Source organism: Amphiprion ocellaris, chromosome 16 (genome assembly GCF_022539595.1).
Source record: "Amphiprion ocellaris isolate individual 3 ecotype Okinawa chromosome 16, ASM2253959v1, whole genome shotgun sequence".
Lineage (NCBI taxonomy): Eukaryota > Metazoa > Chordata > Actinopteri > Pomacentridae > Amphiprion > Amphiprion ocellaris.
This window is the reverse complement of record NC_072781.1, coordinates 2473059-2500576: the sequence shown is the minus strand read 5'-3', so window position 1 is coordinate 2500576 and position 27518 is coordinate 2473059. Positions and strand designations below refer to the sequence as shown.

At 43.8% G+C, this 27518-nt stretch overlaps 1 protein-coding gene and 1 long non-coding RNA gene across 2 annotated transcripts in view; one reads left to right on the top strand and one right to left on the bottom strand.

The window, feature by feature from the left end:
- Positions 1-768: 768 nt before the first annotated feature.
- Positions 769-5265, bottom strand: LOC129350810 (uncharacterized). The gene is made up of 3 exons (XR_008604331.1): positions 4948-5265; positions 4283-4444; positions 769-3402 (listed from the first exon to the last, which is right to left on the bottom strand). It is a non-coding gene; the product is annotated as an uncharacterized LOC129350810 (long non-coding RNA).
- An 18-nt stretch (positions 5266-5283) lies between these two features.
- meis1b (Meis homeobox 1 b) overlaps positions 5284-27518 on the top strand; it is a 95993-nt gene continuing 73758 nt past the window's right edge. Inside the window, exons 1-7 of the mRNA XM_055018432.1 lie at positions 5284-5990; positions 7583-7803; positions 8862-9003; positions 9260-9310; positions 9897-9947; positions 11142-11285; positions 20223-20334. Of these exons, the coding sequence (XP_054874407.1) occupies positions 5979-5990; positions 7583-7803; positions 8862-9003; positions 9260-9310; positions 9897-9947; positions 11142-11285; positions 20223-20334 (733 nt within the window). The 5' untranslated portion in view covers positions 5284-5978. The remainder of the gene's footprint in view (positions 5991-7582; positions 7804-8861; positions 9004-9259; positions 9311-9896; positions 9948-11141; positions 11286-20222; positions 20335-27518) is intronic.

Here is a 27518-nt window from a genome sequence, read left to right as displayed (position 1 = left end):
TTGATGATGATGGTGATGATGATGATGATACTCCTTTTCTGGCCTCCTCTTTTTTCCACTTCATCTCTTCTTCTTCTTCTCTCTAGAAGTGTCTGCAACACCATTAGCGCACCTGAAATAATAGAGCCGGTGACAAATGCTGCTGGAAGGGGAGGGAGGAGGGAGGAGAGGTGAGGAGGTGTGTGTGATTCAGTTCTCCGTCTATCTGTGGGCTTCATTCGGACCTGGCGGTCTTTCAGAGGAAGACCCGGTGGCACGATGTGAAAATTGACTGGCAGCGTTGAGCAGAGCTATTATTCCAGGAATCTGCTGCGTGTATATGTTTAGAGCTGTATGTACGCCTCTAATTTCACACTATACGAGGAAGGCAGCTGTTTATCACCTACATATATGTGTAGGTGTGATGCGGTGATGTCAGTGCGACTGTCGCAGGTTCAATCATTCGCAGCTCCTCTTCATTAATCCACATGTTCACGTTAATGCAACACCTACGGAACAACTGTTCAGGGAAGAGGCAGCGGCAGTTTTCCTATTTCAAGGCTAAATGAAGCTTTCAACTACTGATTTTTTATATTTAAAGTAACATCTAGAACACAAGTGATGTAAAAAAGACCTGATTGAATCGACTTATGGCTCTTATATGTTGAGATTATGACTGTTTGGAAATGCACTGGCTAAAATGTCACTTTCGCTGTAAATGAGCAGATTTTGTAACATTAACACTTTAAATGAATCTTAAAATAACACAAACACACAGAGAGACACCGGTTGTCTGCAATCAAAGGCAACACACTGAAACGCATGTGGCACTACTGCATATTTTATTGGTATTTTAAATGATTTACACAAATAGAGATCATGAGAAATAAGACATGTCTTTATTAAATAAAAGAATATATTAGAAACACTTTACTGTCATTAAGCAGCAACCCTGTCAGTGCATTCACACAATCACACAACAGTTTTTAAAAATATATAAAGTGCAATAAGGACAGTGGAAAAATAAATACACAAGTGTAATCTGTTTTATTTTGTAAGGATCACTTATTTGGTGTGTTAAAAGCTATAAAAACAACACTGTGACTGATATTGCATGACAATTTACAGGTTGAAAGTACAAAATAGTGCAAAAAGTACACATAAGGTGCAGCTGTTAGTAAGGTGTGCAGGTTTAATATATAAATAGAAGGTGCACATGAGAAAAAGGTGCAAAACATGAAGATACTTGCAGATTTTGTGAATGTAACAGTGAGTAAACTGCAAGTATTGTCAGCGTTATGTATGATATATAGAGGATAAAAACACTGACAATGCATCAGATGTAGACAGGAAGTCCAGCAGTGCATTTATGCTGCAGACTTTCAGCATCTTCTCAGACCGACCTGAGCCTCCTCCGTCCCTCTGCTGCAGGTGTAATTCCCTGCAGCTCCGGTAGAAGGCGCACATGATTAAGCATTAATGTGTGTGAGAGCAGAGAGCAGCTCCACGTTAACATTTGGACCAAACTGCAGGATCCAAAACTCCCAGAGGACAGAGTTACCCCCTGATAAAAAATAAAAAATGTAGCTGATTTCATGGGTTGAAATTAATTCTGAGTTCTGTTATTTTCCTGTCATCACGCCAGAGTCAGGATTTTAGAAAAGCCAGGATGTTTTTAGAGACACTCCCAAGATATGTGTTTTTATCTATTTAGAAAATCATGCAAAAAAAAAAATCACACCCCATCTTGGTTTATAAGGATTTAGACAAACAAGGTGCTAAAAATAATTTCTACACTTTTATTTACTATCATGAATTAGTAAATAATGATGGAGAATATATGCTGTTCTGTCGAGAATGTGATTTTACACCTCGTATTTCAGCTTATTACACTAATTTTTGGATGAAATCTCCACATTATTTGCCTTTTCTCTCTCCTCTGACTGAATAATTCCAGCTCCAGATGGATGTTTCCTGACAGGAGATAATGTAGTGGTAGTTTCATATAATTAGATAAAGTGTTCAAACTTTGCAGCAGGTCTGTGAGTCTGCTGCTGCAGTGACACAAAGCAGAAAGAGGCTCAGTGGCCTCCTCTCTCTTTTCTTTTCTTTTTTTTTTTTTTTTGGGTTGCGGATCCCAACATGTTTAGGCGCAGAGCTGCGGGGCTGCAGAAAGTTTGACCTCAGTTTGACTCCTCAGGCTGCCAGTTGCTCCTTGTGTGTGTTTTTTTTCAAACAGACCAGCGGTGATCCAGGCGATCACAAAGACTGAGCCAATGATTCACATCTCTGACCTGCAGCGCTTTCTGTCTTTATCACTCACAAACAATTCAAATAATCGTCACACTTTTGTTTTCTTGCAACACAAATACCTGCAAGTAGTTAAAACTTATTAAAATGGAACATAAAGAGGAATACACAGCTTAGAGTTTCAGTTTTTAGATGTTAAAGTCACTTGAATAAAGCGGATTATTTTCTTTTTTTAAATTGATATTTTTCTGTATAATCTAACATAAAGGCTACAGTTTCTCTTTGTGTCCACACATGCATAAGTCAGGACGCACAGGCCGTCTAATAAGGCTTTCATTTGTTTGGCCAGTCAAACATGCTGTCAATTTGCATTCAGCCGTTTGAAAGTAATACCTGCTGATTTTATTGAAACGACTCAGAGCATTACCGTCAGCGCAAAGCGGATTAAGCAGAAGTGACGGTATTTGCCCCCCTGCTCTCTTCCAGGATAGCAAAACGCGCTGACCCTCACGAAAGAGCAACTCCGAGGAGAGAAAGTGGAGCTTTTTTTAAAAATATATTTTATGGCTGCTAATTGGAGGAGCTTAATTGCTTTATAATGCCGTGGTGGTTATTTTACAGTGAGCAGGCGCTGATCTGGACTCCTTTCATGTGAATTTAGTCCTCGTTTAAAACATCAGTGGAGCTTGTGGTGGTGGAGTGAGCTGTGCTCCACTAAAACCCACAAATTCAGCAGAAAGTGGGATTTTAAACCCTTTAATTAGAAATAAACCAATTAGAAGAAAACATTTATGGTGGCATCAATGCGCCTTTTAATTATTTACAATTCCATCAAAATAAAATAAAAACAATAAGCAATCAGAAAACAGGAGCTTCTACTCACCAATAAATAACAGAACTGGTAAAGTTGACGCGCTCTTCGGTTTATTTTTTGATCCGTGGTCTCTGTGCGTAAAAGTCCGCGCCTCGTGGCTCCTGTGCTGCCCGCAGCCCCGGAGCTCTCGGACTGCGGGAGGCTTTGATCGTCATTTCATGCTTGTAAAATCGTCCCATCGGATCCCAGCTCGGCTTTTTTTTTTTACCGCAGGAATCACCGCCGAATGTGTGAAGCCGCATTATCATGTTATGACACCGTTTCTGGCACCGGGGGCAGATGATCGATGGCTAGACGCGCTGCACAAGAGGGAAGAGAGAGGAGGAAAAAAAACTTCAAACAGGCTGTCACCGACCAACAACACCTTACCAACATAATCAGGAGATAATGTGGCTCTTTTACACACTGTCCATTCATGTGTGATGGCCTGGGAAATAAATAAAAAGTTGCGTAAAGCTCCAGTGCGTAAAACCCAAAGTGGAAAACAACAGCAAAAATCAAACATTCTATTAAAACGTCTCTAAATCTTTAATACATCCTCATTCCTTAAACTAATCCTGCTCATGTTATTCCTTTTTTAAATATTCCTTCGTATGCCATGAAATATCTCATTAATATTTTAGCCAGATCTGGAGGTAGTTAAACTTCTTTCTTAATTAAAAAAAGAGATCAGCTAAATGAAATAAGATTTGTACCCTTTTATATCCCGGTGAGCAATCAAACATAACGAGATAACGGAGTAGGAAATTAAAACTATTTGCTTAATTTATAACCACACATTACTCAATGATATCATCACTTCACATGAAATTCCTCAAGAAATTCCGCAAAGTTTGCCTCCATATATTAAAGCCCATCAATATTTGACCAAACTTTTACAATCTCTGTACGGCAGCAGCGTGAACGTTTCATTATAGAGAAAAAAAGATGAATTAGTGACGAGTCTGAGAGCAGAAAGTTGACAAGAAGCGGATTGAAGTGCAGTTCTGTTTGGCTGGGAGAGGTTTGGTGGAAGTTTGGGAGCAGTTACAGGGATTTAATTAAGTCAGAGTGCTGAAAATGAGTGTACATGTGTGCGCGTAACAGACAGAGAAAGAGATGTCTCAGTCAAACATTCGGTGTTTCGGTGAAATGACGCACAGGAGAAGCTGACAGAAGCGCTAAGTGCGTGTTTTCTACCCGCGGATGATGTTTTGTTTGTGCGTCTCCTCGCCAATGTGGCCTAAAAGCGATCCATCAGCCCCCGGATCGATCACGTCGGGAGCCAATAGGGGGCTCCCATCGCTGTGCCTCCCTGCCATTGGACAGCCCGGGCAAACTGGAGCGACCCATTCGACGCTGCTGCGGGGGAGAGGGGACGGACAGCTTTAACTGTTAGACATTAAAACAAGCTGCTGTGATGTTTTCAGAGCTAATTCCAGCATGCAGATTAAAACTCCAGTGCTGTGAACTAAAAATGCTGCTTTTATACGAAAACAATGAAATCTGACCATAAATATTTACTTCCAAATAACTTGGAGAAAGTTCCAGGCTGTTTTTGTCCCTTTTCTGTGGAGTTGCAAGTATTTTATAAGCTGTGCATTTACATTCTTGAATCTTATATAGATTAATGCAAACATAAGGAGCAATCAAAGCGTGTAGAAGTTGAATCTGAGCTAAAAGAGGCCGAGAACCTGCAGACTGGACGCCTGGCTATAAGCTACACATGCTGCTGGGAGCTTCCCAGGAGCTGAACTTGACCACAAAGCTATTATAATGAACTTATATTTGACTTATTTTTGATAACAGCAATGACATAAACGATTATAGGATTAATATGACCATAGACTCTCCTAATTACTTACCTGACAATAGCTCACATCAGCAGCTGAGTCGTTTTTCTAAGCTATTTTCATGACGCTTGGTGCGTAAATCCACTAATTCACATGTTTCTGTGTTTACAGGACGGCAGTATGAAGTCAGTTAGTGAGGATGAGACTCGGACCGGAGTCTTTGGTGGATATTGTGTGTTACTCCCGGTGTTGTTGAGCTCTCGGTGCGGCTGGCTGAGGGCTCGCAGGGTCCTCCCACCCCCCTCCTCTCCGCAGGACTTGCTGCAGCCCGGTGCGTTGTGTAAGACGCGACCTGTTATGGCCACCACTACTTCCGGGTTTCAGCAGTCTGGTCCAGATCCTCCGCTCCTCCTCAGCTCAACACACACATCCATTGTACACAAACGGGCAGGCAGGCAGGCGGGCGGCTCACGCATACACACGCACTCACACACATGCAGCGCAGATGCACACACACACACATACACACAGCATCGATCGTGGCTCCTTTAAGAAAGCCTAAGCCAGAATTATCACCCCACCTCCTCTTGATCTCCTCTAGACGCTTTTGCATAAGAAAATCAAGCCGGGAGCCGAGAGTGATCAAAGAAAAGGAGAGGAGCGCTGCTTCATTTTTAACTGTGATTGTGAGCATTAACATTTAGGTGCTGCCGATCCCGTGGAGACGCGCGTCGGACCATCATTCATCCGCTACTTTTGACAAGCCCTCGCGTTTTGACTGACAGGCGGAGTGGCAAAAAGCCATGAGAGTCGCCAGTTTTGTTTGAGGGGCTATTTTATTTCCACCCTGGTTTTGGAGACGGGAGCCCGGTGCCGCTGCCCCGAGGACAGCCGAGGACCTATCCGCCGCGCCTGGGCTGAAAGTTGCACAGAAAGCGGGAGCTGGCTTCACCGTTCCGTGTGGGGAGAGAAAAAAAGGCATACGGGATTTTGGCTGAAACATCTTCCCATTTATTTGGATTTTCTTTCTGTATTTCGTCTCCACCCTGGCCTCAGAGGGGATTTACCTAAACTGAAAGGACGACCAGGGAGTGAGGAGGGTTATGGCGCAACGGGTACGTAGGACGATTCCCCCCTAAAAAAGTTTCTCTAAGTCTGCTGCGCTTGACTGCAATGCTGCGCTGTAACGTGGCTCAGTGACACACACTCGCGGCGAAAGTTTCTGTCGCCTTCCAGACACATGGAGACAACAATTTTCATGTTTGGCGTCTTTTGGCACGGCATTACGCACGGCCGCACTCGTTTGCTCCACAAACCGGCCCTCTGAGGGACATCGGGAGCGTGATCATATCTCACATCGGCTGTGTTTTTTAGATTAGTTATGACAGGCCAGTTACTGGAAGCGAAATGGGGGGAGGGCATAGAGGCAAAACAAATCTGCACATTTCTCTGTTGACTGTTGCGTCCAGATTCCACGTTGAGTTTTTAATTTTTTTACGAGCTAAATTCTAATTCCAGCGTCAAGTTTTGTTTTGCGTAAATTGAGCGAAAACATGCAACATTAGCTTAATGCCACTGAGGCAGTTACAAAGCAAAGTAATGATGTGATTACAAACCCTTTGATTGTCCTGTTTCAGAACCCTCAGTCTGGTAGTAAAGAGAGTAAAAAAGCAGAGATGTTCCAGGGACACTGGACACATTTAGCTGCTCGGTTTGGCACCGGAGCCGCACCACGCTGGGGTTTGCACCTCTTTGCCTTTAGGGTCGAAACGCTCAGCTTTAAGTGATAATGCATTTTTACTCTTTCCCCGACACTTGTTTGTCACATCCAGAGAGCACTATCAATAATTCAAGCCTGTATTTTCTACCTAGTAAAGAAGCAAACCTCAGATTGACGTTTTATTTGTGCGTCTGCAGCTTCTGGATCCACATTTCTGCGTTGGAACAAACAGTAGTGTTGTTTCAGAGCCACCAAACAACAAGACAAAACTCCACGATGCAACACTAAAAGTGACAAAGAAAAGTTTGAATATTCAGCTCCGGTTTAACAGCAACTTCAAATCACACAAGACGCGATTAGCTGCTGCACTGATCACAGTGTGTCTGGTGGGTAATAACAAGCTGCACAATTATGAGCCTTTAAAATTAGAAAACACTGCAGTGAACAAGTTTAACACGTTAGTTGTTGTAAACAGTGAAAACACAGCTCAGCAGGAATATACTGTAAAAACCTGCTCAGTAATAATATAAATAATAATAGGAATAATATCTGGTTGTAGTTTTACTTTTTGTCCTCCCAGTAATTTTAGCACATCTTGAATAATTCATGTGTATTTTTTCCTCTGGGCTACAAGGGTCACTGTGAATAAGTTGAGAACAAAACTAGTTTTCACTCGAGAATAATCATTTTCTTATAGTAAAGCAGCTTAACCAGTCACTTCCGGACGTGTGTGTGTTTAAAACTTCCATAAATTAAAGCACTGAGGTGAATTTATTTCTTTTGTTTTTCTCGCCTCTAAAGCGGCAGAGTTCGTCTGGAAATCGCTTTTAATTAAAGAAAAATGTTCGAAATTAATGAAACTATCTCGGGATTTTTTGGGAAGGAGAAAAACAAAAGTTGACTTCCCTCGTATTTTCCAGACTCGCGGTTTTATTGCAAAGTTTCTCGCAGTCAGATCTATTCTGTTCGTGTTTTGTTGTCGTGCAGTACGAAGACTTGCCCCACTACGGGATGGACGGGGTGGGCATCCCGACCACCATGTACGGAGACCCGCACGGCGCCCGGTCCATGCAGGCGGTGCACCTCAACCACGGTCCCCAGCTGCACTCGCACCAGTACCCGCACACCGCCCACACCAACACCATGCCGCCCAGCATGGGCTCCTCCGTTAACGACGCTCTCAAGAGAGATAAAGACGCTATATACGGGTAAGTGCGAGCCTCGGGTCCGTGCAGGAGGAGGGTGGAGAGGGGGGACGGACTCGCTCTCTGGCGGGCAGGATCCAGTGCGTGGGAGTGGGTTAGTGGGTACAGAACCAGACCCGTAGCAGGGAGAAGACCGGCTCGGGACAGAGCTGAGTCCCGGTGAAGTGGAGCCCAAACTGCTGCAGAGACGCAGGGAGGAGAAACAGACTCACAGGCTTCTGTTGAGCTTTTATTTCTGCACTACTTAGAACTTTACGCTTTTGAAGTCACTCATGATTCCCACGTGTTTTTCTGGGTGAACATTTTTTTAAACGCAAAATTAAAGAGAATTTTTAAAAACTTAAGGAGGCTATTTCACGGATGTCCTCAGAAAATTGCCTTTTGACTTTTAGGAATAATTCTGAGACTCTTGAAGGAGACCTCCACGGTTTATCCTGAGCTAAAATAATTACCTCCTTATTTTTAACCATTTTAATTAATTGCGCCAATTCGCCATGCTTCGAAAATTTTAAAATATATATATATATATAATATGTAGAGAAAATCCCACAAATACATATAATTTATTAATTTGCAGGAGTTAATTAAAATCTGTAAGGATGCGGTTTCTCTCTGTTTTACTCCACAGTCACAACTTTTGGAGGCGTCTTGACTTTTACGCGCATTTAATCAGAGGATTTAAACCATAAATAACAAACAAATGCGCGCACATTTAAACGTCAACATCTCCAGAGATTTTTTTTAATTTTATTTTTAAATGTATTTTTGCCAAACACACACACGCCTGTGTATCCAAACGAAGACCTGTGCTCGAAATTGTTTGACAGACTCTAAAGCTTTTATGCTATTAGGCGCGCCTAGATTTAATCACAGAAGTCTGCTCGCTGTTTGCAGCCTTTCTCCGAGCCTCTGCATAATATAATATAATAGCTCGGACTGCAGCAGCAGTCCCCATGGGCGAGTTGTTGAGGAGTAGCATGGCTGGCTAAATCTAGCCTGGAGTAGTCTTGACCCCGGCGCTTGTTCTCTCTGGTGACATTTGCTATTGTGTGTGTTCCCAGGCACCCCCTGTTCCCTTTGCTTGCACTGATTTTTGAGAAATGTGAATTAGCGACTTGCACCCCCAGAGAGCCCGGGGTGGCGGGAGGAGACGTCTGTTCATCGGAATCTTTCAATGAAGACATAGCAGTGTTTGCAAAACAGGTCAGGAAAAGTTTGACTTCTGTGATCTGCATGCTCGGGCTGGTTCAGCTCTTAATCTGCACGTCCCGAAAATGGGACACTTTTACGCACAAAGTTAACACAAAATATTTCTATTAATACATGTTAGAAAGTGTGTTAATTTCATATAGTGTGATTGTAGTTCATGCTAAATTATTTAGTCCTTATCTGTATATTTAATCATGCATTGTGTGTTATTTTTTATATGACTATTTTATAATTATGTTTTGGACTTTAGATTCGGGCAGAAAAACCTTTATTTTCATCGAATCCAGAATTGGATAATCTGGTAAGATACTTTTTAATTTTTTTTTTATATGCATTGTTTAATTTTCCAAATGTGATTTTCTATATTTTCACACATTATTCCCACCAGCTGCTGGGTGCATGTTCATTGGCGGGCTGTTGATCTGTGTCAGAGAGCCACGTGGTTGGGAAAAGTTAAAGCAGGATTGCACATGATGTTCCTCTTTTTGGGCTGTTTGATATCCTGATGGCCCCCGGTAGTATCTGCAGATGAAGAGCTGCTCTCAGACAGCTGTCACACACCTTTGAACTCAGCCTGGAAACTTATTCTAGTCGATCTCTTCACTTTGTACAGTTTGATTCTCTAACTGTAATGTCAGAGTAATGTTTTCCTCGCGACTAGTTGGTGGCTAATAGATCTCTGACTCTGAGGCTTATTGGAGCTGCAGCCTGCTCTGAATGCCTGCTCTCCATATTGCAATAACGTCCAACTTTAATATCAGTTCCACATAAAATCCATTTGTATGAATATTTTCTTCATCTGCAGTTACTTGCATTGAGAAAAACGCGCTTGTTTAATATCAAGACATGTGAACAGCTCATTTTTTATTGTTATTTTAATTTTTCAGATGATTCAAGCCATTCAAGTTTTACGATTTCATCTTCTGGAGCTGGAGAAGGTAATATTATCTCGCCATTTGTGTCCAGCGTGCCACTTCAGACCTATGGGCTGTATTTGCATAAATGTATTTTTGCTAGTCGGTTATAATTAGCGTCAAAATCAATCATGGGGCCATTTCTCTTCCGCGTTTAATCACGACGCAAGCTGTTACAACTGGAACGGATATCTCTGTGCCCAAATCTCCCCCATGTTTTAATGAAGTTTAATGCTGGCAGAAACTGCATGCAAGGTGAAACATATAGGCGAACTTTGCGGGTTTTTTAGAAATGATTCTTTGTGGAGGGCAAAAGGCCCCAGGCAGCCATCTGTGGATAGAGGGAGTAGTGGGTGTAAGACTCTTGATTTGTCTCCGTATCAGATGGAGTGCAGTAGCCTGGACTGTCAACTTTAACCCAAACTTTAACGTTCTGAAACACGATCAAAGCTGTTAAAAGTTTTTAAAGTTTTCTTTCTGTGCATGCTCTGCGGTTTTTTGTCCTCACATCTTGCACTCAGGCTGCACATGATATATTTTGCAGCTCAAATGGAAGCTCAGGATATATATTTTTTTCCTGCTAATGCATCTGGCATTATTATTTTTTGTTTCTCGTGCTGCAGGATGCGCCACATTGGCAGTGATAATGTAATAAGTAACCAAATTAAACTGTTTACCTTAAATGTCTGTCAAGCGGGTCACCCTCCTCTAATGGCCACTATACCCGGGGCACCGATGATGAATTTAACACGGGTGTTGAGTGTGTTGTAGCCTCTGAGCCCTCTTGTCACTGTCAATTTTCGGCGATATCTCTATTTTGAGAGGAGGGAAAAATAAAGTTGCTATCACTGGCTGGACAGTGCGCACCGCCACCACGGCGTGCCAAGGCGCACGAACCGGACACACCTTAGGCTGAATATTACAATTCCAGAGCAAATATGAAACTTTTTGGAAGCGAAAATAAATTAATTTGAGCATGTTCAATAATTTATCACAAAGCAATATATTGTCACTGATCACTTTATGTTGATAGTAGTGAAATATTTAAATATTTTATGTGCGTTTATGTTGTGTGCGTTTTTGCCAAAATGCGTAAAAACTCTCCGGTGCGCTTTTTACGCGTAAAAAACGGGATAATGTTGTGGTTGATGTGTGTTTATGAATCTTTTGGTGAGTGTGTGACGCCTCTGACTCCTTTCTTTCTCCTTTTCTCTGCAGGTACACGAGCTGTGTGATAATTTCTGTCACCGGTACATCAGCTGCTTGAAAGGCAAGATGCCTATCGACTTGGTCATAGACGACAGAGAGGGCGGGTCCAAATCAGACAGCGAGGAAATCACAAGATCGGTGGCCCTAGATCAGGTACAGCTTTCCGTCTTTGGTGTGTGTGTGAGTGTGTGTGTGTGAGTGTGAGTGTGTGTGTGTGTGTGTTCTCCCTGTTGGCTATTCAGCTATTCTGGGTCACTACACCGCTGCGCTGTTATTTGCATATGATTAAGGCCGTTTTACATTCCATCCATCGGAATGAAAAAAAATTCTGAATAATGTTGCTATTATTGGCCCATTAAGACTTGAACCCGGAACCGACCTGGGAAGATTAGCTCGAAAAAGCATCGCCATAAACCTGACCTGTTCCATGTCGATTTTAATTTAGTGCCTCTCTCCATTTTCTCTCGTCTCTTCTTCCTTTTTGATCCTAAAAGAAACGCTGTCAGCCGCTGTGTTGTGTCGCCCTGCAGAGAGCAGAGCCTGGGCTGCACACTGTGGTTTAGATGCCTTGGTTTCTCCACTGTAGAGTTCACGGTTCATTACGCGTCTTGTCAGTATTTTTCCTTAGACATGAGTGCACATTGCTTATCGAGACCCCTCCTCTCTTCCTCCTTTATTTTGCTCAGAGCGCACAGATTCAGCCCCAATAAGAAGGTTTATTTTCGAAAGCTACAGGAGCAGCGGGTATTAAAGGTAGATTAGGGAGTGTTTCCTTTTGTGCAGATATCAGAGATAACCACAGCCTTCATTATGTGCTCCACTGACTGTTGGCACTCCGGGGACATTGTAGTGTGCGCACAGGCATGACCCTAATGGTCCATACACTGCCGTTAAATAATGATAACAGCAACCGATGATTAGAATTATGCAAATCTGGATTTTTTTCGGCCATTAATAGATCGAGTCATTTATGCAGGAAACACGGCTGCAGGCTATGAGAGCACATTTCAGTAAGTTAAACTATCCGAGAGTTTTAAGGAATGGTTCTGGAGTGCAGCGGCTATAACCTATGGATGGAGAGGAGAGGAGAGGAGGAGGAGGGAAAATCAAGTGTCCAAATTAAAGGGATTAGTCGGATAGTCCGACATAAAAAGTAATGAAGCGATTAGGCTAAATAATTTAAATCAGCGGACTTCCATATGGTTGAGTGGCTGGTCTGAGTGCAGAGAGAGGCAGCCACCGGCTTTTATGTCCTGGGCTGAATGGCAGGACTGGGAGCGGACTGGGGCCCGGCTCAGTAGACCCCCACCCCGCCGCGCTCCACTCCTCCATCCCCGGCCCTTATGTCTGATTATGGAAATGAGAAAGATCACCCGGAAGATAATACTTCATTTAATCCAGCAACAGAATTAAATAACACAGATGCCACTTGTGCATTTAAGTGTCTCTTTGAGCAGCCTGTTGTATTCTGTGGGGATTCAGCTGTCAGAAAGTTTTTATATATATATATATATATATATATATATATATATATATATATATATATATATATATATATATATATATATATATATATATATATAGATAGATAGATAGATAGATAGGTCAGATCACTGAAGGAAGCCTTATGGTATATAGATATGGAAATAGAGTGTGTTAAAACCCAAGGGTTTCTAGGTATATGAAGAAAATGATGTTGTGCTCGGGGCACTGATGCAGATCTTTAATTGACTGTAAGATGAAGACATGGCCTATTTTAATATAATGATGCTCCCTACATATAGCCAATTAAGAGCAAAACCACATATGTTTATGCTCACAGAATAATATAAATGACCTACAGGCATAGTTTTTTTCCTCAAAATGCAGAGAAAACTTTTTGACAGATGTGTGATAGTGAGGGATGTTCTAGTGGGAGAATGTGGTCCACAGCAGCAGGCTGAGTGTAAATGGGCATATCCAAACAGGCACAGGGTGCAGCCTCACTGCTGAATGCCTATATTGTCAGTCTAATGGCACTGCTCTTCATGACTTACTTGCGGCAGAATATATATTTTTTAAAATTTGGTGGGCTATTTTTGTGTGACATCTTATCTGCAGTTGTTAGGCAGTGACATCCTTAACGAATTTGCATTGTGTGTGCATTATCTCTTTCCATATGTATTTTTAATATATGCCCTCGGGCATAAAGTTGAAGTGGACTGGAAAAAAAATGCTGAGAATTTGCACAAAAGAACAATGTTAACAAGATGGAGAAAGCAGGCTCATTTATTCATAAACCAATTTATTCCAGTGAGGCGACTGTAGCAGAGGGAAAAAAATGTCAGAGGAAAAAAAATACTTTGAATTTATTAAACTCAACAATCCAACAACGCCGACTTTCTTGCTGCATTATGCACTCTTGCGTCATGACAGTAATTTTCTGAATATTCTTTACATGTCTTTACATTGTTTTTTTTCCTCGGCTTGCCTGTGCAGGCGGGTTTGAAGGGACACTGAGCGCCCCTTTCAAAAGAAAGCAGAGCATAGCTGAGAGGTGAAAAAGTCAAAGAGGCTCTGCGCTGGCTTGTGAATGCAGCTCAGCCAGTTTGGGCTTACCCTCCTGTGTTTGTGTGTCCCTGTGTGTGTGTGTGTGTGTGTGTGTGTGTGTGTGTGTGTGTGTGTGCATGCATGCATCTGTCTGCAAGTGTATGCATACATGTGTGTGTTTGTGTGTACGCTGCTGTGTGTGTGTGTTGAGCGGCCTGATAAATGCAGCACCCCCCTCAGGTGCTATGTGAGTGGAGTGACTGGTTAGCACCAGTTGGACTTCCTTAACTCTTTCCCTGCCGCTCTCTGGAGAGCTCTTCGCTGCGTTTTGTTTTCTGCTGTATTTCTACTCGCCCTGTCGGATCTGCTTTGAGCTCATCTGTGCACAAACATGAAAAGCCAAACTAAAATCCAGTTCTGAGGCCTTTTAACGTGGTGAGACTTGCTTCCACGCTCGACATGTCCGTCTCTGGCTCCTTGTTGTTGTGGAAATATGGCCGCTCTGCTGATTGCATCCCTCTCTGCCTGGCACACATGTTCACCTCGGCCTAAAGAAGCGGGGAGGTGTTTCCACGCCGCTGTATGTCATTTGCACAGTTGCCTTTAATTGCAGCGAGAGCGTGGGGAGGGGTGCAGTAATTTGCTAATGAACTCTGAGGGCCCCGGCTCTCCGCTGTAGAGAGGAACACCACTAATAGTGCTGAGGACTCACTCCAAGTCTCAAGAGCTCCTCTGCTTGATTGAGCCATGCAGGCTGAAGTGGGGCTGGAAATAATTGAAATTTCCCTTAAAAAATATTCACTGGCTGACTTTTTGTGGATGTAAGAGTCTTAAATCATTATGAATGCTCGGCACTTGATCTGTTGGGTTAATTTAGTGGAGAGGTATTTTTATATTAGGGAGGCTTTGTGGCATTGGCTGAGAGGAAATCACGTGAAAAGAATGTGCAATCTGAAAGAGCATCTATACATTTGGGATCCGTTGCTGTTTTCCTTACATCCTGGACAATCTTTCCCAAACAAACCCTGCTTGTTTGAGCTCAGTGTTGTGGTCACTGTGTAAGAATTTGCTCTTGATAGTGCTATCGCGGTATCTTTTCCCAACAATTGGCGCTGTTATGCCATACAAGTGCGGGTTTCCAGGTCAGTGAGACCCAGCAGTGTTGGTTTAGGTAACTCTGGCGGTCAAAGAGTGACCCCTGGCCCCCCTCCCTGCTCACTCCTAACTCAATGGAAACCATGACTGCTGGGGTCAGCCACTATTTTCCTAATCAGTACACCGCTATCGCTAATCTATCCGCTTCTCGTTGAAGTATGGATCGAGTTTCAGCCGACTAAACAGGCGCACACACTCGCTCTGCTGTGTTTTCCCTCCTTTCCCCGTCTCCTACAGTGGCACGCTGCTGTTCTTAATACAAACTTTTGAATCATTGTAGTGATTGTTGGTAATAGCGGCTTTTGTAGTTGAATAGAGGAGAGGTTTGACCCCCACTCGCCCCCCCCCCTCTCCCTCCCCTTCACTCCCCCTCCTCCCCTGAACTCCCCTCTTTTTCCTTTTTTCTTTTTTTTCTCCATTCGGGCGGCTGTTGAGGATTCAACAAGTGATACAAAGAGACGACCACGTGACTTGTGTGTTTCTTAGCCTCTTCATTATTGTGGCGGAATAGCAAGTAGGGGTGATTATGAAGAGGCAAAGTTCAAAGAATGAGAACTTCAGGAGCTTTTTAGATTGGTTATTAAGATTTCTTTCAATTGATTTGTTAGTTGTTTTTAAATTCTGCTGGTATTGCTGGAAAGCGGTGCTCAGTGGAGCCACACAGATCCTCTGTTGTGATCGCCACAAGATCCCGGCTGCAAATAAAGTTCTTGGCTTGTGTCTGCTGTTACTTATGATGGGCGGCCATGTCTGTCCCCGAGGCCTGCTGTGGTTTCTTTGGCTAAGTAAACAATAACCTGGCTTAACACATGTGTACTTAGCTAATGGAAAGTTCCTCTCCCCCCTTAATCCCCTGCAAGTCTCTGACAATGGCCGCCGTCGCAAACAGGCTCCTCGTCTCCAAGGAATCCACCGAGAACATCCGAGTGGAAGCTAGGCTAGGCTAACGAAGAAACCTCAGCAAAACATGTCATTAAGAAATTACGGCTGCCTTTTCATTCATGGCCTGAGAAAAAAAAAGAGAAATGTGCTTTGTTTTGGGTTAGATAGCGTGGAGGGGAGAGCCCTCCACTTCATGTTGTTGTTTGGATCTGAGCTCTCAGAGGGTAAACAGGAGTCTATAGTGGCGCTGGAGTGGAGGAGAGGCCACAGAGAAAGAAAATCAGTTTGTCAGTTTCCGCGAGTGTCATCTAAATGGACTTTGAAAGCTCTGGTAATTATCTCAAACATGTAATTATCTTTGCTTGTCTCCATGAGCTTAACCCACCACTTTTAAAAAGCCGATTGAAGAGTACCTGACGGCGATTCAGTGTAGCATACTTTACTTACTCAAGAGACCAAATCCAGTTTTCTCCCTCACCCCCTTCAGCAATTATAAGGTTATTTCTTCTTTCTTTGTCTATTGTGAGGAGTTAGGGAGGAAGGGGGGAGTGCAGAACAGAATGGGAGGGAGTGAGGGGTCTTTTGCTCCCTCTCTTTCTCTCTCACCCCTTTTTTTTCACCATGCATACCATTATCAGCCCCTTCTTTTCATTTTGGAAGCGCTAATATTGCAGCGAGGGGAGGAGAGGGGTGGAGAGAGCAGAGGTAGTCGGGCAAGCACTTGGCTGGCCGGTTATCAGAGAGGCAGATCCTGCTTTATCTAGTCACAGTGGAAAGCAAAGTAAACAAGAGTTTACAATAGCTGGCCTTTCAGCCCCTTTCACTCCCAGCTTTCCCACCAGCGTTCAGCCGAGTGGGAGAATGAGTCCACACTCACTGCAGGACCGTCGAGCTGCTGCAACACATGGCATTCTCACAGATTTCTACTGCGCTGCTGCAAAAGGTCAAAAACGGTGTTAAAGAAAACAACCACAAAGAACAGATGCACCAAAGAATTCTGGGGGATGGAGTAGCAGGACTGTCATCTCTGATTCAGACGTACCACCGCTGAGGAGGCTGTGTGTGTGTGTGTGTGTGTGTGTGTGTGTGTGTGTGTGTGTGTGTGTGTGTGTGTGTGTGTGTGTGTGTGCGTGCGTGCGTGCGTGCGTGCGTGCGTGTGTGTGTGTGTTGGGGGGGGGTGTTATTTGGATATTTATGTCTGCACCGTTAAGTATGCACATATGATTATTTCCGCACGCTCACTGGCATGCAGTGAAAAGTAAATATCCATATCATCACAAAAGATATTTCAGAGTGAAGAGAGACGGGAAGGTGGGGAGGAGGGGGCAAAGCACAACAACCTTAACCATTTTCTTTATTATTGCAAATGAATTGGCAAGGCAACGTTTCTTGCATGAGCGCTTGTATGATATGGGGCCTGGCACAGCGAGGGAAGGGAAGCCCCTCTTGCATCTCAGACGCAGCACAATGAGAATGCATTGGATTGGAATGCCTCACCGATCATAGCGGAATCAGAATTTCCAGCAAGGAAAATCTTTTCATGGCGAATTAGGGTAGTGTAGGGAAGAAAAATGGTAATGAAAAAAAAGGTATGCATGGCTCAAAAACAGGGTTCCCTCAGCTCAGCGCGGCAGATTTAAGAAGTTTAGCTAAAGCTAGGCAGAATAGAATGTGGAAAATTGAATTTACTAAACAATTAAGCAGTGAATTAATCGACATCCTGCACAGGAGAGGGAAAGAGTTAAAGAGAGGACAGAAAGAGAGCAGGGCGGCTCATTAAAGGACAGAATAAACCAAGAGCAGAGGAACAACGCTGTGTTTCCTCAAGCTTTCTGTTTCTGCATCTGTTCATCTGGAGCATTTACATATTGTGAAGGTGGACCTGTGTGTTGGGTGCTGCTGTCTTGTTGGCACAAGGTGTGTGTGTGTGTGTGTGTGTGTGTGTTTTTGTTGTTGTAGCATGTCTTGGGGTGAAGGTGTGTGTGCTGTTGTTAAATAAGTGACTGTGCCAGATCTGTGGTGTGTTTGCAAAAGGTAGATGAAAAGTATTGTGTGTGAAGGCGAAGTGACTGAAAAAGTGTGTGTGCACGCATGCAGCCCGACCTGTGTGTACTGGTGTGTGTGTGTGTGTGTGTGTATGTGTGTACGGGTTGTGTGATCTCAGCCGTGTGTGTATTAATTGCGTGTTAGATCAGTGCCGGGCCTGTTCCATCCAAGGGCGGCCTGTGATTATAAATAAACTCCTCGTCCCCGTGGAGATGCCACCAGGCCCTGTCTCTGCCCCGCCCCGTTTCCCATGGGGCCTCAGTGGCCACCTCCCAGCAGGCAAAGCGCTCTTTTGTTCAATTACAGCTAATGCAGTAGTTTGCCGTTTCCCCCTCCACTTTCTAATTATATTTTCAAATGGAATTTGTTATAAAATTAAAACAAAAAGGAATATGAAAAAAAGACATATCCCTCCTGCGAGCTGAGGCTCTTGGGTTTTTGAATCCTTGCCGTTCGACATCCCTCGGGTACCGTGCTATTCTTTTTCACAGAGCTCTGAATAAACAAGTTCTGCTCATTTTTTAAAAGCTGCACTTTTGGAGGAATTGGCTGAAGCCAGTGTTAACTGTTTGTGTGCCGAGCATGTGGTCTGGATTACTTCACTTCTGATGTTCTCTGGAGCTACTCAGTCATGCAGGGGTGTTTCATTTTTCAGTGTTCTACGCTCAGAAAAAAAGAATTTGTCAGAGACGGAAAAAAAGATCCTCTCGGTATTTTATCCCCGTTAAAATCAACGTTTATCTACCCAGTCACCGTCGCAGTCATGCCTTTGTGCAGCGACTTTCCTCTTTATTGCAAAGCCTCAAAGCCTAATTTGGAAAACAACGATTATATCGTCCATGTAAGCACTGGATTATAATTTCATAGCCCAGGAACATCAAACGAGCTCTAATAGACCCCAAATGTGTTGAATTTGCTGACTTGTATTTTCTTTTCTGTTATTCTATTCCTTCTAGATTTTTTGTTTAAAACAAACCCAGTGTCATGAATTAATGTCTACTTTTTATAACTCGACTCCAAACTCTTCTCACAGCTGCGGTGCCAGTCGGAGCGTCCCAATTGAAACCAGTTGTTCTCCAGCGTGTTCCTCTGTTCCTTCCTCTATGCGGGTTTCTATCACCCGTTTTCAAACCCGAGAAAAGCGCACTGCAGACACCACATTGGCCCTTGATATCTGCTTCATTTGATTTCATAGAGCAGAGATGGGTTGAGGCGGGCGGAGGAGGAGTGTTGTGTTTGTTTGGGACAGCGAGTGGCGTGTGATCACACATTAGCTTCCATTTGCTTGGATTCTGAAGTCTCTTTTCTCTCCTGTCCTGTGCAGTAATGTTGCTTTCCAGAGGCTCTGAGAGATAAGATGTAACATCTGGTTTAGCTTCAGCGCTATGAAGCAGCTTTGTGTGTGTCGTCTGTGGTTGTGTGTGAGCACCAAATTCGTCTGTGTGTTGGGAAACTTCAGACGTTTCTATCTGACTGCGTATTTGCTGTATCCACGGACACTATATGTTGTGTGTTTTCACTCCTGTCTGGACCATTTGCTCTCTCAGTATGCAGCTGACACTCATATGGCCCAACACACACACAGCTTTCTATATATAAACCCAGGTCTCCTGAGTCTCTCTTGTCTAGTCAGCTGCTTCTGTTTGATGACACAAACTCAGGGAGAAGAACTAGTCCCTCTTTAGCATCAGCCAGGTCCCTTTTCTGTTATTTTTCTCGGGACTTTTTCGAGAAAGGAATGAGCATCCATTCTGTGGCAAAACTTTTGCATTTGTTTTGAGTCATGGTTGGTCATGCAATATTCCGTTTCATATTCTTTTTGTTTGAGGAAAGACTGTGGGAAAACTTGAGCTTATTTGATTATGTCTCCGCCTTGGCTCCACTGCTCAAAATAAAATCTAATTCTGCATTAGCAGGGCTGGTCATCCATTTTTTTTGTTTCATTTTTTGGACAAAACACAGGATTTATACTTATGTAGCAATACTTTGAGTTATTTACCTCGCTCTCCCTCCCTCCCTCCCTCCCTCCCGCTCTGCTCTGCTCTGCTTGGGATGACATCACTCCCTGGCGCTGGCTGCAGCCTATCTGAACTTGTAGCCGTTTTGTATTTTCATCTGCTAGTGGTTTGAGCCAAATGGAGGCAGCCGTGGATTGCATGCCTCAGAAAGCTGGGAACTAATACAACATGTTCGCTCGCTATTCGTCTGGGCCTTTTTCTCTTCATCAAGCCCCAATAATCCTCACTCCGTAAAGACTGTTGCAGGGCCTCACATACGCTGCGTGACTGGGCTGAGGGTTAGCGATGATGAATTTATTTTCAGTGTGTGGGCTTCCTTCCACATTATACACTGCGTATGCAGTTTTCAAAGCAGGATAAAATATGGATAAAAAATGACAATTACAAACAAAATCAGTGCAGGAAAAGTTGAGTTTGCATGAACTGATTGACCTATAAGTCCTGTTTCTTTACCCGACAGACGTCCTGGAACAGAGATCATGACGACACGGCATCCACACGCTCCGGAGGAACACCGGGACCATCCAGCGGTGGACACACATCACACAGCGGCGACAACAGCAGCGAGCAGGGTAAGAAGAGGACAGGGACTCAGATTATATCACACACAAGCAGAGAGTTTTATTACGTGTTGGGATGAGAGGCGACAGGATTATTTGGGATTCCGTTTTTTGCAGCAGGTCTCGGTTGCTGTGGGCTGTGTTGGAGAACTTCTGGGATTCCTTTTGCTCAGGAACACATTGGTAGAACAGATATATTTCCTAAAAAGCAGTTTCTGTCCTCCTGGTGCGACACTGGCAACTTCTGGTTTCCCTACACCTGTCTGTGGAGATAAAAACACATACAGAAAACAGTTGAGATATTGTAAAATTCATGGCTGAAAACAGAGCAGAGTATTAACACTTGGGGAGTTTATTTGACATTGCTGATGCTGGAGGTGCTTAAGAACACAAACTGAAGTGCAAAAACGCAACTTCATTACAATTTATGTGGCTCTTTGATTTATTGATATCACATGTAGCCCATAATTTCCAATACAAACTCCCCTTTTGACCGCACAACTCTGTAGAGGCTGGATGCATTCGAAGAATACGTGTGTGTGTGTGTGTGTGTGTGTGTGTGTGTGTGTGTGTGTGTGTGTGTGTGTGTGTGTGTGTGTGTGTGTGTGTGTGTGTGTGTGTGTGTGTGTGTTAAAGAGACACACACACAGAGAAAGGCAGCAGTGGGAGATGGGGGGTGGTGGTGGTGGTGTTGCAAACAAACTGTAGGAAAAAAAGCAACTTCATATATTATTGAAGGCGATGTCAAGGCGAGCAGTTTGCAGGGTTGCCAGTGCCAGGAGGCAGAGCCTGGGTGGGAGCAGAGAGCGCCGCCATGCCTTCCACTCCAACGAGCAGCCATTTATATAGCCAACACACTCTCTGTCTGTCCGTCTTTGTCTCTCTGTCCATCTCATCGTCTCTCTTTCTGTCGTTCACACACATCGTCCCTCTCCGTTCGGGACGTGAGTAGAGATAAAAATAAAAGATGATGTGGAAGAGGAAAAAGCGGCTGATGAAGAGAGAAACGAGGGAAGACAAAGAGATATTGTGTAAGAGTGTGTGTGTTTGTACGCTCCTCTACCTCTGATGAGTAATGGTCTGGGTTCAGCCAGGCAGGATCTGATTGGTCGCTCTAATGAGCGTGCTCTGTGCCGAGTTTGGGCTCCTGCTTCTGTGACCTCTGCCCTCTATTGACCAAACTGACACTTCATTTTTCACATCTTTCCAATTATAGACCCACTCCTTATGTTTGCCCGCCTCCTGTGACTCTCTCTCATCATCTCCCTCTCTCTCTTTCCCCCATATCTCCTCATATCTCTGCTTTCCCCCCACAACTCTCCCTGGCTATTGTCGGTTTGTTGTTGAAGTTCATTAGAGGGTAAAATGTGGGCTAGTGTGTGCAGAAAGGCGTGCATGTGTACGTGAGTTAGCGTAATGAATGAGGCGCTTTGATTTGTCAAAGTGTTACAAGTTGGGAGTTGTGCACGAGAGGGAGATGTCCAGTCCTGAAACATGTTCGCTACATCTGAAATAAGCAGCGGAATAACTGCTCCTGTGGGTGAACATGAACGAATCCAGGGTTTTGAAGTTGTTTTTAAGTTGATTTTGGATTTAGCTTCTCGTGGGTACAATGTTTAGTTGTCCGCATACTTCTGGTCATGTTTTTCAGTGTTTCTGGATCCAAGTAGCATTAAACAGCTACTTCCACTGTTTTCCCGGAGCCTGTTGTTTGTGTGCCCACATAAACAAAGCAATCACACACACACACACACACACACACACACACACACACACACACACACACACACACACACACACACACACACACATACACAGAGCGGCGACAGCACTAAACACCGGAGGACATCTTGGACTGGGTTCAGGTTTATATGGGTTAAGAGCTATCGCTGCCACGTCATATTTGCTCTGGCAAATTCTGTGTCAGTCACTTGGTAATCCCGGTAAGCTGGTTATTTATCTGTTTGGCACTTTGCTCACTCTTCCCCCCGACAGCCGTCTTCACCCGGCCGTCTCTCTCCTCCCTCCTCCCCTCACCCTTTCATCTTCACATCCTCCCTCTCTTCTCTGGTTTTCCCTTGTCTCCCACCTACTCTCCCATCTCTCTTTCATTCTACTGTCTTCCTCTCTCTCCTTGTGTATCCCTGTGCTTTTCTCTCTCTCCTCCCCCTTTTTTTCCCTTCTTCCATGCCTCCCACTCGCTCTAAAACACCACCTTTTGTTTATCCTTCTTCTTTCCTTTTCTCTCATGTCTCTTTGTTCCTCTTTGCGCTCTCATTCTTCCCCACCTTCCATTTGTTTTCCCTCTTTACATTTTGCCATTTTTGTTCACTTCTTCCCTCTTCCTCACTCTTTTCTTTAACTTTCTCCCACCCTTTCCTTATTTCCTCTCCTCCCTTCCCTCTTCTTCATGTTTCTCTATTATTTCTGCTCTTATTTTCCCCCTACCTTTCTCTCTTCTACCTTTTACAGATTGCTATCTCTCTGACCTTTCTCTCTCTGTCTCTTTTCCCCTCTCTCTGCTGCACAGCTAATGGCCATCTCTCTCTCTCTCTGCCTCTTCCTCTCATCCATCCTTCAACCCCTTTACCTCCTTCTCCCCCAGTCTATCAATCCACGCTCTCACACTTTTTTCTCCTATACCTCCTCTTGCACTCAATCTTCCTCTAATTCCTGCCTTCTTGTCATCTTATCATGTCCATCCCTCCTCCATCCTCCCCCTCCAGCAGCTCAGAGGAAGGATGCTGGATGGTTGAGGGGCCTTTAACTAGTGAACTCTCCTCTCTGCCTTTTTTTTTTCTTTCGAGGCTATTCCTGAGACAGACACATGCTCCGCTCTGTCCTCCTTTCTTAATGGTTCGCTGCCCACTGGTATAAAAATGTCTGTCTCTACCCGGAAGTGTACTCACACTCTCCAATCCAGCAGTAATCATTGGAGGTTTTGGCATTACATAAGATCAGTGGTCACCCCATTGGTGAAAATATTCCTCCCAAAGCAAAGCGCTTGATGATGAGATAATGTATTTTTTAACGACACAATAGCTAATGATATGTTTTCGACGAGCAGATGTTTTGCAGCGCCTCGTCAGTGTCACAGTGACTTTGTGGAAAAAGAAAAATCCTTTTTTATTTTTGCATGTGGTGACAATGCTCACACACTGCGCTCTTAGTTATGGTGTTTATGCTTCGACCACAATGCCAATGGTATTTTTAAGCACTAAATTCCATTGGCAGCTACAAAAAAAATAAAAAATTGAGGGAGGATCACATTTGCTTCACACATGTCATTAAAATCAGTCCTGGGTGTCTTCGTTCTCCCTAAAGAGCAGACAAAGAAGCAAGCCTCTCATTTTTCTCCTCCCTTTCTCTGGGAGATCTTTGTAAACATCCAGCGAGCATCGACAAGGAGTGTCGGAGAGCGACCCTGTAGTTAATTAGTCCCACTCTATTAGCCCAGCTGAGCTAGTTCCTACCAACAGGCCCCTTTGTTTAATACCCAGAAGCCCTCTGGAGAAGCCTCTCTGCAGCCTTGGATCATGCCTTTCTGTGAAAAGTAATGCTTGAAGGGCAGAGGAAAAGCTAACAGATCATATATGCCTGCGATGGAGGGGTGTCCCTCATGGACATGAGCGAGCCTTTCGCTTTTTCTCCCAGTATAAAGTAGTCCTCTTTGCCTGTGTGAATTTGTAAGGACACCCCCTGGCTTCTCCGAGGGCCCGGCGTGCGAAGGAAACAGAATAACATTCAGGCAGTGAATGGGCAGCTGCAGCGGCGTGGATGCGAGTCGAGCAGAGGAGTGGAGCCGAGTGTTTGCTCTGTTTTTGAAAGCTACAGGGTTTCCTTCTCTGCTTGTCAGAAACATCCAGGGAGTGAGGCGATGACTGGCGATATTAGATATGTATCACCAATTACCCAGACCGTTTGTAAAGAGAACAGTGCGCCGCGCCAAGACAAATAGCTCCCTATAAGGCTATGTGTTGGTGTCTGCATACATTTCTAGTGTCTGAGTAGCGGCCTGAGAGTTCCAGTAGTTGTGCGATATCTAGCTCGGAGTTTTGTTTTATCGGCTTGTGTATTTGGAAGAATTGAATTTACGCTGATATTCTAGATCTGACCAAGTTACACTCTGTAAAACTAAGTCTAAAATGGGCAGTTCATAGTCTAATATGGTGGTTAATTTCTGTGCATGAGATCCTGTTGCTTTGGAGCTAATTGAGCCAGTTTTATAAATGATATATAGACAGAAGACTGAATGAATTTAATCCAGAAAACAACAAATCAGAAATATTCCTGAATGTTTCACTTCATAAAATAGTTGGAACTCCACTGAGTAGTTGCCAATCTAAGAAGCCGGGATGGAAGATGTGGATCTTTACCTCAATTTTCTTGCAAATGTGATGCTAAAAACGTTTGGAGAGTCAACTTTCTAGCTTTGACATGCATTTGAATGTCGCATCCTGGCACAGCTTCAGCCCATTCATTATCAATCACTGCATGTAAACATGAGTGGCTGTGAATCCCCCATCGATCAGGCTGGAATATTCCTGATGTTGTCACCCATCCATCCATCCATCCATCCATCCATTTATTCTCCAACCTCTGTGCCCTCCAACAAGGTCAGGCCACAGAGGAGCTGTTGCTTTCAGTCGCCTCATTGGACAGTTTCCAGGGCTTGGGTGGGCAGTCGGGGACGTGGACAGGGGTGCCAGGCAATCAGCGGCCAGCCTCCACTCCACCAATGACCGAGCTACACGTGGCCCCCTCAAAGTCACCGATTAATTGGTCCGATTGTCCATTAGACTGGAAAGGAGAGCTCTGTGTGTCTGTGTGGTGTTTTCCCCTGCCTCACTCACTTCTCTCCCAGTAGCTCATAGATAATTCAAAATATTTGTCGCCATAACGAGTTAAAAAGTTATTCCTAAGAGAACGAGACGCACTTAAATAAGTTAGGAATATTTGTCCCACCATAGAAATGTGTTTTTGTCGACTTTATTCAACTAAGCAGAAGTTTTCACTTTGACTGAGTACTGAAATACAGAAATGTGCAAATAGAAACGTAGACCTGATAATGTCTAGACGCTGTCTAGACATTATCGAGGAAGATCCTCGGTCCGGTAATTGTCTTACTGGTGTCCAGCTTTACCGGTAATCTGTTTAAATGTGAGGCTCTGTGGGTAGATAAAAGGTATGTGGCTCCCTTGATTAGACTGCAGTCGGTATTACTGGAGGTGTGTAAGTACAGTAGCTGGCAGACACAACCAGGATTCTCTCTTTGATTTCTGCAGAGCATGAACACAGGGAAAGAGTAAGAGGGAGAAGATGAAAGTGAGAAGAGAAAGAAACAGTAAAAGGCATGTAAGGAGAAAGAGAGAGAAAATATCTGGATGCTGACTGGAGTATTGTGTGTCTGTATGAGTGAAAAAACACAGACGGAGCAGTTCCCCATGATTACTATGTTAAGTGCTGCTGAGTACTGTTTGTGAGTCCATTGAGGAGCAGCATCACTGCTACCAAACACCAATATCTTACTCTGAATGTGTCCACCTGAAGCTCACCATGTGTGCCACAAAACACTTTCATATCAGCAGGGTCACAGCAGCACAAACCCAAGTTTCTGTTCACGTGTTATTTATCAAAATCAATATGTGGAAGGCATAAAGAGTGATTGCACCTCAAAACACCTTGAGAAAATCTCCCTCAACAACTCGACGTTGCCGGTAGCAATGTTTATTTAGCCTCAGCTGGATTTACTGCATCTCAAACATTATTATCTGCGGTTACCAGGGAAAAGAGATGTGTGGCCTTTCGGTGTCCAATCACGACCTCCCTCTCTGAGATTTGCTGAGATCTTTACGACCTCTCTCTATCCGACGCGCCGACTGTCATGTAGCGACTCGCTTTGCTGAAAATGATAGCCATAGATGACTTTTTATTGCCTCGTAGGCGATGAGCAAACTCGGAGTGGCCTGAGTTTGCCCCTCTCAAAAAAGAGGAAATTGTATCAGGTTCCCACAGTGAGGGGCCAGTTTGCTTTTAGGATTAGAGCTGGTGTCACAGAGCCACCGAGGTCGAGAGGAAGAAAAGCTCCGAAATATAAGTAAACAAAGTGATCCCCTCTCCTGCTTTCTCTATCAGCTTCACTAACTCACTTTTATTGGCTTGAGTGAACATCTCATGTGTGAGAAGCCATAAAATCATTAGATAAGGTGTCTCATGTGAGCCTCATATTTGTCCATATTGTCTTTTTCCCATCGTCTGCTTCCTTCTTCATACATATTTGCTCTCATTATGTCCGTGTTTTATTTACTTTCTGTAATAATATTCAGTGTTTCCTCATCTCCCTTTGCATTCACTCCGTCTGCATCTCCGTCCGTCTGTTGGTTACATGTGGGCATGTTTGCATGACCAAAGAAATGCAAAGTCTAGCCCAGACCATTACAATATGCCTTGTGTGCACAATTTACATGAAATACATATTCATTCATGACATGCATGCACACAGAATAGCTTCTCCCCCTCCTGCCTCTCATATGCCTTCACTCAGCTGCTGAGGATGTGTTCTGTTCAGAAAGTCTTTGAACTCACAACACTTTGTTGTCATTTTTGTCTTTATATTTCTCTTAAAGTTTGCTTTTATCTCCCTTATTTCACCCACAAGTGCACTTGGATCAGATCAAGCAGTTTGCTGCTGCTTCAAGAAGAAGAAAAACTGGAGGTTCTACTTCATTTGCTCCACTGAGGGAGAGCAAGCGGGAGGGAAATGTATCTTTAGCTCCCATGTTATAATTGTGGCACGCTAATGATGTAGACACATTCTCACTGTCTGTTTACAGGAAGCGCTCTTCTTTAATTTGTGACTGGCGTGAATGCCAAATGCTTATATCTAATTACTGGTGTTTGCAAAAAGATACTATTTACACACCCTCTTTGCCTTGTAGATCTCTGTTGTGTGTCAGGGTGGGGAGATTATGACAAGAAAAGTTAAAAGTGTAAAGACTGTTTCTTTCTCAATTTTGTCGGCAGCTTTTTTCTGTCTGTGCAGAAAATGCACATGGATATCCTCATATGATCTGTCTCCTCAGACAGGATGTTTTCAATCAGTGCCTCTAAATTCAATATCTTGTTGGAAAATTGTCGATTGAAAATGCCGTTCAAGTTTATTTTTGTGCAAATCACTATAATTTGCACCATTCTAG